At 26.2% G+C, this 13,647-nt stretch overlaps 4 protein-coding genes and 1 long non-coding RNA gene across 13 annotated transcripts; 3 read left to right on the forward strand and 2 right to left on the reverse strand.

Annotated features, from left to right (window-relative positions):
- The first annotated feature begins 2,883 nt into the window (after nt 1–2,883).
- On the forward strand, nt 2,884–6,296 carry LOC124426944 (microspherule protein 1). 4 transcript variants are annotated; one of them, XM_046969295.1, is made up of 6 exons: nt 2,884–3,204; nt 3,468–3,840; nt 3,945–4,145; nt 4,228–4,647; nt 4,726–4,941; nt 5,927–6,296. In XM_046969295.1, the coding sequence occupies exons 1-6, from the start codon at nt 3,086–3,088 to the stop codon at nt 5,957–5,959; spliced, it is 1,362 nt and encodes a 453-aa protein (XP_046825251.1). In that variant the 5' UTR covers nt 2,884–3,085; the 3' UTR covers nt 5,960–6,296. The 4 variants fall into 4 exon arrangements, with proteins under 4 accessions (XP_046825251.1, XP_046825258.1, XP_046825267.1 ...); XM_046969302.1 differs by lacking the exon at nt 5,927–6,296 and adding an exon at nt 5,098–5,580 and having other exon boundaries at nt 4,726–4,813; XM_046969311.1 differs by having other exon boundaries at nt 2,886–3,204; nt 4,726–4,813.
- Nucleotides 6,297–6,428: 132 nt separating this feature from the next.
- LOC124426931 (apoptosis-inducing factor 3) lies at nt 6,429–10,514 on the forward strand. 6 transcript variants are annotated; one of them, XM_046969245.1, is made up of 8 exons: nt 6,434–6,671; nt 8,005–8,135; nt 8,282–8,574; nt 8,719–9,055; nt 9,162–9,512; nt 9,594–9,799; nt 9,896–10,112; nt 10,262–10,514. In XM_046969245.1, exons 2-8 carry the CDS (start codon nt 8,030–8,032, stop codon nt 10,510–10,512), a joined length of 1,761 nt encoding a protein of 586 aa, XP_046825201.1. In that variant the 5' UTR covers nt 6,434–6,671; nt 8,005–8,029; the 3' UTR covers nt 10,513–10,514. The 6 variants fall into 6 exon arrangements, with proteins under 6 accessions (XP_046825229.1, XP_046825201.1, XP_046825222.1 ...); XM_046969266.1 differs by lacking the exon at nt 6,434–6,671 and adding an exon at nt 6,990–7,279; XM_046969235.1 differs by lacking the exon at nt 6,434–6,671 and adding an exon at nt 7,224–7,357.
- Nucleotides 6,681–7,311, reverse strand: LOC124426986. The gene is made up of 2 exons (XR_006942852.1): nt 7,174–7,311; nt 6,681–6,996 (listed from the first exon to the last, which is right to left on the reverse strand). It is a non-coding gene; the product is annotated as an uncharacterized LOC124426986 (long non-coding RNA).
- A 340-nt stretch (nt 10,515–10,854) lies between the features above and the next one.
- LOC124426981 (c-Myc-binding protein) lies at nt 10,855–11,839 on the forward strand. The gene is made up of 3 exons (XM_046969346.1): nt 10,855–11,133; nt 11,325–11,446; nt 11,542–11,839. Exons 1-3 carry the CDS (start codon nt 11,119–11,121, stop codon nt 11,684–11,686), a joined length of 282 nt encoding a protein of 93 aa, XP_046825302.1. The 5' UTR covers nt 10,855–11,118; the 3' UTR covers nt 11,687–11,839.
- A 435-nt stretch (nt 11,840–12,274) lies between these two features.
- On the reverse strand, nt 12,275–13,271 carry LOC124426965 (prefoldin subunit 3). The gene is made up of 2 exons (XM_046969322.1): nt 13,139–13,271; nt 12,275–12,892 (listed from the first exon to the last, which is right to left on the reverse strand). The coding sequence occupies exons 1-2, from the start codon at nt 13,220–13,222 to the stop codon at nt 12,404–12,406; spliced, it is 573 nt and encodes a 190-aa protein (XP_046825278.1). The 5' UTR covers nt 13,223–13,271; the 3' UTR covers nt 12,275–12,403.
- Between the last annotated feature and the right edge of the window lie 376 nt (nt 13,272–13,647).

The following is a 13,647-nucleotide window of genomic DNA, read 5'->3' on the forward strand; positions in this document are numbered from 1 at the left end:
GCTCTACCATTTTTGGTTCCTACTATTTTCATCTCCATAAATGTCATTGTCATCGTCACTCTCATGGTCACCATCGTTGCTGTCATCGTTATGTCATTATTACCGTTATTATGTAATCATGATAATCGTACGTGTATGCTGAGTAAACGATAAAAATGAGATATCCAATGAAAAGTAAGATAAATAAAAACTGTTAAATCGATTGGTTATGACTTAGGATATTTAAACAAAAATTCTTTGAGAAGAACTCTAAAGTCTATTTAATCATACCTATTATTGCTTACATGCAAAGTATTTTGTTTTTATTTTCTTTTGTTTCTCTTTTTTTCCTCCTTAATTTTGTCCTGGGCATGTCATGGGTCTTTTGACAGAAAATTTGATATATATATATATGTATATATATATATATATATATATATATATATATATATATGTGTGTATATATATATATTTATATATATATATTAGGTTATATAATAGCGAAAAAATAATTTTGTTACGATGTGTGCATCTTATTTAGCGACAACTGACTTTAAAAAAAAATTACTGAACATTTTGCGTCATACTACCTATACAATTTAATTTAAACGCGTATAAGAATAAAAATTATAATACGTACGACGAGAGAATTAATTCGATATAAGTTTGTCATCATTCTTATTTTATTTATTGACCTTCTATTATCTAATATTATATCATTTTGGAAGACTGAAACTTATATACGTTTCCCCCACCCCCAAAAAATTATACAAAAATTACAACTTTCTTCGTATTAATGTTGCCTGCTAAAACGATTAAAACACCGTTGATGACCGTTGCCTTGTAACACTTGTGTAAGCTTACACGTGAGAAAACGAGATGGACCCTTGAAAAAACCCCAGGGCGCCTATAACTTTATATATCTATCCGTAGTTAGTAATATGACACCATTAACTTATACGTTTACGTGCTAAATTATGTGAATAAAATAATGAATGGCAAAGGGGCTATATTATTAATTTATATATATATGTATGTATGTATATATATATATATATATATATATATATATATATATGTATGTATGTATGTATATGTATTAATTTATATATATATATATATATATAATAATAATAAATAGAGAATCCTCAGCAAATTGTAGGCGAGGAATGGATTAAAAATAAAAATGTGTAAAACGCAATTCCTGTGTGAATACATTCACAAAAGTTAGTGAAAATAATTATTAATCACATCATTCAAAAAAAGAAAAAAAGGGACGAGGGTGCATCGTGTTCATCGTTCAAAAGAATTTTTATTTTATCACACCATTGTTTTGATCCAAGAGACTGTTATTTTATCATTCACGTGTTCTATCAGTTGAAAATTATTTATTATAATATGTACTCCGTATGGTACACCAAATTTACTAATAAAGTAACATGTATCCTTGTGTTGTTTCTGAATTTTATAATTAATAAAAAGAAAACGCGCATTGGTATTTTAAGAATTACTAAGTGGAGAAAACAGGAAAGCATTTTAAATACATGTCGGTTACAATTCTTGTCTCATTTCGTTGTTTGTCAGAAATAAAATAATTTTTCGTATATATCAAATACATAATCCTTTAGAATCTTAATCTGTACAGGAAACTTATGATTGTGTAAACATTTTCTGATAAAGTCGTAATAAAGTACGTAATTATGCTAAATGATCGCTACAATTATAAGTGCGATCACATTATTAAAAGAAATGCCCATTTTTAAGACAATTATATGTAAAATCAAAATTTTATGATTCTCAAGCTTTTGTTTAAAATGATTCCGATTAAACTACATATTATACTTGCATATAAATCTAGTAGAAAGTCATAGAAATATTAATTAGGGCAAAGTTTTTAGCAATGTTTCAAATCAACGTTGTAAAATTATCTGTATAATGATAAAATGAATTTAAAAATCTGTTATATTGCTACATCGAGTACTCTTAAAATGTGGTAATAAACATACATTTGATATAACTTTTTTACATTATGTATGTAAACATTCAGTAATCTCACAAAAATGAACAATTGAGAAAAGTTGGTTAATGTCAGATTCCTAATTAATCATTTGATTATAATATATAGACTTTAATCTCAACACTCTATTGTACTATATTCGTTCAGTATGCCTGATTAATAAGATACTTCAATTAAAATAATTTCATTATATATTAAATTTATCAAATATCTTTGTATTTTATATTATGTGCTTCGAATATGTAAATCTCTTCAAAACATTTAGATTTTTTTCTATCATAATGATCACTCGTAATAACATTTTATATGGTTTAAATAATATTTTAATTTCATGAGAGAAATTAACAAGTTAAATAATATGACAGTAAAAAATCAACCATCCCTATTATTTTAATGTTTTATAAATATAATTAATTACCGTTACATTCACATTTTCAAAATTCTTCATACCTGGTGAATATTTTTCATAATTCTGATTGGCTTTATCAAAGTCCAGTTCACATTGCCAGGCAAAATTGGCAAAAAAAACTAGGCGAATAAAAATGATAAATATATCGAAATTGTAATACGACCATAAAAGATCAATAAGTAATTTTTTATAAGATTACTTTTTTGAATCTTATATATACACATATATTTTTTTGATTTTTATCATACTAAAATTAAGAATCTATTGCTTTCAATTTTTATTGTATATTATATAGGGTTTTTTTTTTTTAAATAAAACAGCGTTATTAGTCTTTGACTACTATTTTTCCAGATGGCATAACTTAATTACAAAAATATAATTCCACATTGTGATCATTTATTATCGAGTTTTTTCTGTTTTTTTTTATATAAGCTTTCATATATTTTCTAATCTCATGTAATCTTGTACAAAATCTATGAACCATTTACGCACAATATTTGATTTGCGGAGTATGCGCAAAAGTTTCTGCGCAAATACTACTTATCTTACTTGTATTTACGTTTATATTATATGAGAATGTATTAAGCTTACGTCTGTACGCAATGTAGATACGCAATGCGAACAGAATTAGTTGATGGAAGCGTTGTTTTTGTTAAATTTCGTGATAAGTCCATAAAATAATGAGTATATCGACCTCGACAAATGTGAACCATAGTGGACATTCTCATAGTGGAGAAGCTTTCTTAAATATTCCAGTTGAATCCTCAAATTTAGATGCTTTAGCGACGAAACGGAGGAGGTGTGTATATGTAAATTGATTGTTGTTTATATCTTCCAGTATGACGCTAATCAAATCTTTTGAATATCACGTAACAAACAAATCAGAATTTTATTTAAATTGTTTTTATATAGTTTTTAGGTTACTATGAATATCCAAAAATTGTATATTTTAGAAAAAAGTAATGCTAATCTTAGTTACCTTTAAAATATTATTAATTATTTATGCCTGTACTTTATTGTTTCTATGCTTTATTAATGATTGAATCTTTTTTTACTTAATAGTTCATCGCGTACAATAAAACGCAGAAAATTTGATGATGAATTGGTGGAAACAACATTTAACCTTCAACCTTCTACTGCAAGCACAAAATCAGCATCAAGGACTAGGACTTTATCGGTATCTGCTAATCCACAGGATGTCTTGCCATCACAAATTCTTGCAAGTCCTATGCAAATGCCACCAAACGTGACACAAAATGATAGATGTAATCGTAGGCCTCCTAGGCCAAGCGGTTCAAATGGATCTGGAAGAAAGAGTAAGAAGAACAAAAGTCATTCACATTCAGTGAATGCTACAAAAGATCTTGGTCGATGGAAGCCTACTGATGACCTAGCTTTAATAACTGGTGTACAACAAACAAATGATTTACGAATGGTAAAATATTGAATTGTATATAATTTTCTACTTTTTACTTGTACAATCAATAAAAACCCTATAATAAATATTATTCACTATAATTAGAAACTGGCATTTGTTAGGTACATCGTGGTACAAAATTTTCATGTCGATTTACACTTCAAGAAATTCAGCAAAGATGGTATGCTTTATTATATGATAGTGCAGTTTCTCGTGTCGCAGTCCAAGCTATGAGGAATTTACATCCTGAATTAATTGCTAGTGTGCAAGCAAGAACTTTATATAGCAAAGCTGAAGAAGATCTTCTTGGTACTGTTAAATCAGTAAGTATATGGTCAGATAGTAAATGCCTTTTTCTATAGTTTTTGGTAACATTTTTGTAATATGTATTTTTAATTAACTCAGACTTCTCAACCAACATTAGAAGTTTTTCAAGAACTTCTTGAAGCAAATGCGCATACATTTTATCCACATAGAACAGCTAAAGCATTACTTGCTCACTGGCAATTGATGAAGCAATACCATTTATTGCCAGATCAAACAGTTCAAAGTTTACCTAGAGGTGAACATGTATTAAACTTTTCTGATGCTGAAGATATGATTGCTGATGCAGAATTAATGGAGCAGAAAGATGAAGCGGTAGATATCGAACTTGTAACATTGGATAGGAAAAATAAAAGAGAAATTAGAATGTTAGAGAATGAACTTGGAAGATGGCAAGTTCTTGTTGACAGTGTAACAGGTGTTAATCCACCAGATTTTGACAATCAGACGTTAGCGATACTCAGAGGTCGACTTGTCAGATATCTTATGAGATCTCGAGAGGTAACATTTACCATGATAATATATACATATGTAAAATATACAAATCTATATAAGTACAATATTGTATACAACTTTAAGATAACTGTGGGACGATCTACGAAGGACCATAATGTCGACGTGGATTTGAGTTTAGAAGGACCAGCATGGAAAGTATCTCGTAGACAAGGTACAATTCGTTTAAGAAATAATGGTGATTTCTTTTTATCTTCTGAAGGAAAAAGACCAATTTTTGTGGATAGTAGACCGATTCTTGCTGGAAATAAAATAAAATTGAACAATAACAGTGTAATTGAGGTAATCGCTAACTTTTTAAAAATCATATGCAGAGTTATAATTTATTGCATATTATAAACAATCAAAATAAATATTATTTATATTTAACTGTTAGTTACTTTTATAAATAATAGTAATAATATAGAAACTTTCAATGTTTATTATTACACATTGCAGATAGCAGGGCTGAGATTCATATTTTTAATAAATCAAGAACTCATTTCTGTAATTCGCCAGGAAGCTGTTAAACTCAATTTAAATCCTTAAGTTATATATAAAGTGTGTGACCAAGAATAATGCATTGAATACTCTTACAATTATTTTTAAAATTGAAATATGTGAATTTTAATTTGTAATATTTGACATTTATTATTGTATTATTTCTAGTACAAATTTATAATTATGATTGCGTTCTTCGTGTTAGGGTAAAATGTAAATTGCCAATGTGAAAAAACTGACTACGTAGTATACAATCTGGAAAATTATATTTCACTCTTACACGTTGAATTGTATATCTGACAAACCGTGCCAATGTATGGACAATTGTATATTTTCTTTTATTTTTCATTATTAATTAGAGGTACAATATATCTTGTACAGAAGCAGTTATATAGCCGTAGTATATAATGTTAGTGCTTTATAATAAAGGGCACAAAAAGATTTTTTATTTCTTTCTGCTCCCTATGAATAATTAGATCTGTTGATCTAAGTTGTATAAGTTTATAACACATTGATGAATGGTCCAATTAAATGTTGCACAATTCTTTTTGTGATCTTTTGAACAGATCGATAACAATAGGAATAAAATTATACAAGAAATAAGAATTATCCATATCATTTAATTATTCTTAACCACTTGTAGTGCAAAGAAATTCACGGTTGCACATGCCAGAACAGTCGAGTGCAAATCACTTCGGGGCGCGTGCAGGATTGTACATTATCTTGTCTTCTCCTTTTATTTGTGCAAATAATATCACAGGCTTCAATATCATTTTCTATTTTACAGTCTGGGGTCAATACTGATAACTTTACACGATGAAGTGCAAGCAGAAACTGTGTCTTGGTAAAGAATTTCATTAACAGTTGACGTGCCCACGCACGTCATTTTTCTTTTTACAACAATTACGACGTGTGTGACACGTCGCTGGCGTTCCGGTAACAGAAGCATCTCGACGTGCGTGGCACGTCTTTCCACCACAAGTGGTTGAATATAAGATGTAAAATAGCAAAAGTAAAGAGTTTTGCTATTTAATAATTATTTGTTAATATGCTCCAATTTAAAAACTACTTTTACTATTTACAAAATTTGTGAAAATTGGGTAACTTAACTAAATACATATATAACACTTTTTATTAAAATAAATTTTGAAGAACAATTTCATAGCATATTTATTTTTTTGATGTTAAAAAAAATACTGTTGAAATAAAGAATTAATAAATTTTACCTCCTATCGTATAAGATATGTAAAAAAAAAAAAGTGAAAGTAAAAACATGTATATTTCAAGGTCATTTGGTATAGTGCATTCGCACACAATAATCTTACTCCTATAATGCCACAACATCGAGTGATAAATAAATTCCAAACATCAATTTCAATCTATTCTCGGATATCTTTTGCAAATGGTAGCCTAAAAAGATATCGTGATAAAGATAACAAACAGTAATTCATTAGTCATGGGTTTGAAACATTGTAAAGAATTTTCATCTACAGATGACTATGAGAGAGAACGATATAAATCTACGGAAAAAGGTATAGTAATACGTATTTAAATTATTTTATTCATATATTTTAACAGATAGGTATAGTATTAGCAAATTTATCATTTCGCATAAGTTAAACGCAATTTCGATCATTTTAAAATAATAATTTATATATATATGCTCATAATAGATACTTGTAAATGATCTGAATCATTTAATTATTTGTTTCTTTTTATTTATTCCTTTAAAAATAATATTTTTAATCTTGCTTCTCAATGGTATATCAAAATAACTAATTAATTAGTACATGATCAGAAGAATATCTATTTTAGACACTCCACTGTAGACTCTACAGATTCGTTCAGTTCTGTAATCTACAAATAAAGGAAATATTCTTAATCATATAAACTATCTTGTCGGTTTAACCATAATAGTAGTTAGTCATAAGATTTTTATATATATGCTTGATATTAATTAAAATTTATTGTAAAATCCTTGTTTTTTTTTATTCTATATGTAGTTTGTAAAATACATATAAGAATTCCAATTACTTGTTGCTAATGATTAAAAATATCAAAATTATCTTATACACGATATGGTATGATTGCTCTTATATCTGCGTTGTTCTACAAAAAGAAGAAAAAAAGAAACGGTTGAGTGAGTCTTCAAATTTACAATGGGTTCCAGAATTATTCTTCCTCTATGTCATATGCGTAATTTATTAAAACATCTGCGGTAATTAATGATTACACAAATTCAATAGTTAGATTATTGTACGATTTCTCTCGTATTTTGTATGTTTGTATGAATTTTTCTGCCAAGAAGGTGGACATTTGTTTGCGTTTAAAATTGACATTTTGTCATCAGGCGAATTGAACAGATGTCCTTATTCATTAAATCGAGATAAGTTGTAGATAATAATGGTCGGTATGTTGTTAATTAAATGAATTATTTTCTTTTTTTTTTTAATTATATTCATTTTAATTTTATCCAAATATATGACAAGAATTAATAACCTAATACATAGCTAATATAATTTTTATTTATTATTCTATCAGTTTTTCTTTTTAATTAATCTATAGTTGACGAAGTCTTATCGACGCATGCGGAATGAAAATTTCATCTCTCTATGGGACTTTCTTAGTACTAATAATAACAATAATTTCAACACTCAGCTGTTTTAAGTAAATGTAGTCTAATTTTTGTCAGATTACGATTTTTAATATATGAAGTAGAATAATCCTTTGATATCGTATAATACATAATAATATAATTAATTATTTCTAATTTATAAATCGATGGATTTTTTTCTTTGATTCCTAATACTTTCGAACTTTTTGTGTACATTTTATGAATATAAATATTCCTTTATTTTATTGAAGTTACTTAACAAATTCCGAGTTTGTAATGTCAACAAATGGGGATAATAAGAGAAAAATTCATATCTGTAATCTATGCAATAAAGAACAAGATATTAGTAAAACACATAATAAAGGATCATGCTGTTGTTCTTGTAAGTTTGTTACAATATAATTTCTAATATACATTAAATGATAATAATATAGATTTTAAAACTCTCATATTCTCGACTTTTTATATTTTCATATGCTATATATTTCTTTTGTATATATATAAAATTAAAGTTCTTTTAATTTTTAGGTATACCAGAAAAATATGATTATATAGAAGATGTAGTATGTAAAGAAAATGATATTAGTGAAAATGAAATGAAAGTGGTAACTCTTGGGAAAAATGATGCTAAAGTTTTACTAGTAAAACAAAAAGGAGAAATACATGCACTTGGAACAAAATGTACCCATTATGGAGCTCCATTGCATACAGGTGCATTAAGAGACGGAATAGTAAGATGTCCATGGCATGGAGCATGCTTCAATATCAAAACAGGTGATATAGAAGATTATCCAGGATTAGATTCTTTACCTTGTTATAAGGTGAGTATAAAATTTTATAATATCTTTTAAGAAATATTCTATTAAAAAATCGAAAATTTAATGTAATTTCTTTTCATATAAATAAATTATTTATATTATATACTGGTAATAAAACTGAATATCATATATAAAAAATATATATAGGTAACTGTAGATGAAGCAGGACTTGTGCATGTCAAGGCAAAAGTTAAAGATTTAGAAATTAATAAACGAGTTAAAGATATGTGTGAATATGATGTTACAAATTCAAAAACAACTTTAATTATTGGTGGAGGTCCTGCAGCTGCAACATGTGCTGAAAGCTTACGTCAAGAAGGTTTTACAGGAAAGATTATTTTAATCAGTAAAGAAAAAGTATTACCTTATGATAGAGTGAAAGTATCTAAAGTAATGAATTTTGATGTGAACAAATTTTCTTTAAGACAACCAAGTTTTTACAATGACCACAAAATTGAAACAAAACTAGGCCGAGAAGCTATAGGTGAAAACAATATATATGTTATAATAATTTATATTAAGATAAATTATTAATAATAATCAAATTATATATATTTTTTTTATTATTTATTTGCTTTCTATTATTGCAGGTCTGGATACAAATCAAAATATTATTACGCTTGACAATTCTGAAACATTAAAATATGATTACTTATTCCTTTGCACTGGCTGCAAAGCAAGAGTACCTGATTTATCAGGAGTGAATTTAGAAAATGTTTTCATATTACGCAATTATACTGATTCACATGCTGTACAACAAGTATTACACTCTAATAAACATTTGGTTATATATGGATTAGGTTTTATTGGTATGGAAGCAGCTTCTTATTGTATAGATAAGTGCGCATCTGTCACCATCGTAGGACGAGATAAAGTACCTTTAGATACAATTTTTGGTACAGAGATTGGTAATAGAATTAGAGAGGAATTTGAAACAAAAGGTATTTCAGTAAAGATTTTTACAATTTTATAAATTGAAATATTTGGTTTGTCTCTATAACAATACAACTATTCTTTTTGAGGTATTAAATTTATATTTAATAATACTATATCAAAGTTTCTTCCTAAAGAAGGCAATGATAATATATTAGGCAAAATTGAACTGTCTAATGGTAATATTCTTGAAGCAGATATATGTATTATTGGAATAGGTACAACATTTTATACAGATTGGTTAAAAGAATCAAAAATTAAGATGTTGGATAATGGTGGTATTATCGTAGATAAGGTATTATTTCTATATTGAATATTATTTTTTATTGTTTTATTTATGTTCGTTTTACCAGTAAGATAATTCTTTAATAATTTCTTTTATTAATTATAGTATTTGAAAACAAATATAGAAAATGTATATGCTGGTGGTGACATAGCTTATGCTCCAGTATTAGGTTCTGATCATATTTCAGCTACTATTGGCCATTATGGCTTAGCTCATTATCATGGTAAAATAGCAGCTTTAAATATTTGCAACAAAGAAACAGTTTTATACAGCGTCCCATTCTTTTGGACTACTTTATTTGGAAAGAGTTATAGATATGCAGGTAAACATCCTATTTTTTTTAGAACTAAAAATTGTAATCATTAAAAATTTATATATATATATATATATATATATATATATTATATATAATATTATATATTATATATAATATTATATATTTTAATAAGTCAATAATTTAAATATTTGTAGGATATGGCAAATCAGATAAAGTGATCATTTATGGTTCTTTAGAAAACTTGCAATATTTTGCTTATTATGTAAAAGATGGTAAAATAATAGCAATGAGTAGTGTTGGAGCAGATCCAGTTGTAGCAGATTTTGCAAATTTGTTGGCAGAGAAACAAATCTTAATGGAGGATGATATTAAAAACAATCCTTTTGGGTGGATGTGTAATAAAACTAAAGATGTAATAAATAAATTCCAACTATTACATGTTTAATAGAAGTAGTTCTCTTTTTTGTATATCTTTTATCTTATATTATTGCTTCTCAAAATTAATATATTGTATTTAAAAAAATGTAAAAAGATTATGTAAAATGTAAAAAGATAAAAATATATATATATATAAACATAAATATATACCTTCACCACAATAATGAATATTTATATTATGATTCTTTTTTCTTTTACTAATAATTTTACAAAACAATTGCAAATTATTGTATAATTTCATTAATATACCCATTTAAGTTCTTTGTATTAATATACTTAGAGATGTATTTTTGGTTTGTTGGTAATAGCAGTTGGTATATAAAAATATTTAATGTTCTAAGGACCTTGAACCATCTTAATGACAAACTTGAAATTATATTGTTGTTACCCGATATCTAACCTAACGTATTTTGAAAAAGCATACCGGCTTGTTTTTGTATAGTGTATGGTATCTATTGCCACAGTGATCGTTGTTACGGCTTGTTTATTTACAGTATGAAGAAATTATACTGAATTTGAAGGAGAAATACTTGAAAAGAAAATAGAATTTTCTTCTATTAGTAAAACTTTACGAGAGTGCAATAAATATACGATTCCAAGTAAAAAATTAACGATGTCTACATTTAAGGTAATTAATAACAAAAATATATCACTAAACATTAATTTATTTTTATATTACATTATTATACATGTTTTTACACTTTACTTCTTACACTTCTAACGAAATAGTATCAATGAGTCTGAGGAAAGATAATGTATAGATTACAAAATTAATTGCTCATTATTATTAACTTTTCACTTTTAAATGTATTATCTTAGCCAAGTGATTCTAAAAAAGAGGAATTCCGAAAATATTTGGAAAGAGCAGGAGTTATGGATGCCCTTACTAAAGTACTTGTATCGCTGTATGAGGAAACAGAAAAACCAAATGATGCGTTAGAGTATCCTTTATTTTATTAGTATAATATAAAATGTTGATTTTAAAATATAATGTTTAAAAAGGAAAATAAAATTTATCCTTAATAAAAGTTTATAGGTATATACGTAAGAATCTTGGAGACATAACCGAAAACAGTCTAGAAATTAATACATTAAAGAAGGAATTAGACGATGCTAGAGCAAAGATTACTGAATTAAAAGAAAAACTAGTTAAATATGAACTAGACGAAGCAAATGATTAAATGCAGATTTTCTCACATTTCTATTAATAAAATAATAATGGAAACTGAATATTAACTAAGCACTGACAGAATTACACTAATTATATCTTTGTATATGTATTTTCAATATTTTTAAAATTTAAATGTATAAAAAATATAAAAATCTGAAAATAATTGTCTCAAATCATCTAACTATAAAAATGACTTCATTTTTTAAATTGTTTCACGATTTAATTAAATCTAAATTTATGATAATTGTACTTTACATTTTACACATACTATCATATAATAGCATTTAATTATCAAAATTAATAACTATGATGCCAATAATTCAGATTTAAATTTAAATAAATATTTTCCATACCAAAAATTTTATAGTACTAGTAGTATTTCCTCCAGTATTATATTCTATTATCTCACATGTATTCTTTTACATTTACATCCATTAGCAAAGTATTATTACAATAATAATATTTATTCAGTAATCATCATACATATGTTTACTTTTGCCTGTTTATATTTTCATAAATAAATAACTATTATAAAAATAGCTTCACACAATATTACCTTTAAGTTTTTAGCTTATTGTACCATGAAAATAAAAACTGGTTTATATTTTTTGTAATTCATGTATTTTATTGATGATATAAACTCATTTAAAATATAAGCAGATATTAGAAGTAAAATTTGTAGATTCCTTTAGAAGTTGTGTACAAGAGTAGTGAATTGAAAATAATTTCATGGAATCTTAAGTGCTTGTCTACGCTTAACATCCCAGTTATAAATCCTTGTCATATTTACGTGCATAGTGGTAAATTGATCTCTGACAAAATCTAAGTCATGTTCCACGTATCCTAAATTTTTCTTAGCTGCTTCAATATTTTTAGTCAACATTTCTTGAGCATCATCAAGTGTATATTCCAACATAACATTTGCTCCGAGCCAAAGGCAAACTTTACCTGTAGGTGGAATAGTAGCTTTTGCAAAAACTTGTTCAGATAAAAGAAATTGAGTTTCTAAATCATGACTATTATTTTTCTCAATCTGTAATTTTTCAATCATTTCTAATGATCTTTCTAGATCTGGTATTTGTGCTTTTAATCGTCTTCTTTTATTAACCAAATTATATTCCATGAATTTATATTTCATATGATTTTCATCTAGTTTTTGGAGAACTTTATTCACGGATTCGTTCTCTGGTTTTGCCATAAATGCATCTACATCTTCCTAAAAGTCAAAAAGGATTGACTTTTACAATTGTTTCTTAAATATATTTTGATAATAATACAAATTACAAGAATTATACGTATATATTATTTGAAGTAATATTATTTAATGTTATATAAATCGTTTCTTTCAATTAAGAATTATTCGGAAGTTTAGTCAGGCAGAAACCATACAAATTTATATTTAAATTAATATGAATGTAAAAGTATATCTACAAGAGATGATTAATATAATAAATATACTTACTACAAAGTCTGCTTCTGGAATACCAGCATAAGATTTTTTTTGTGATTCAATCTCAATATCTAATTTATTCTTACTCTCCTCCATGTTTACTTGGTTATGTGACTATGAAATAGAATTATATCGAACATTCAGAATCGATATGTTTCCTTTTTTTATAGAATGTCAAATACACAATCGAAACTTTTTTATCGATATATCGATGTTTTCAATTCAGAATTAAAGAATTAACATTACTTAGCTTTATACATTAGACAATATATTTTGATAATCTAAGATAAAAAAGATATAAAATAAGATATATATATTTTATTTATTTATTGTCTTTTTTAATTTATTTAACGTTAAATAAAACTTTTTATTCTCATATATGGAATATGAACAAGTTGCAAGGATATCATGTTTTTATAAAAATAAATGTATAATAGGATACAAAACTCTCTTTTGTGAAGAACTTGGATATTTATTACATTAATAAATTTACTATCATATTTTCAATTTCGAAAATATAT

This window comes from Vespa crabro, chromosome 1 (genome assembly GCF_910589235.1).
Source record: "Vespa crabro chromosome 1, iyVesCrab1.2, whole genome shotgun sequence".
Taxonomy (NCBI): Eukaryota; Metazoa; Arthropoda; class Insecta; order Hymenoptera; family Vespidae; genus Vespa; species Vespa crabro.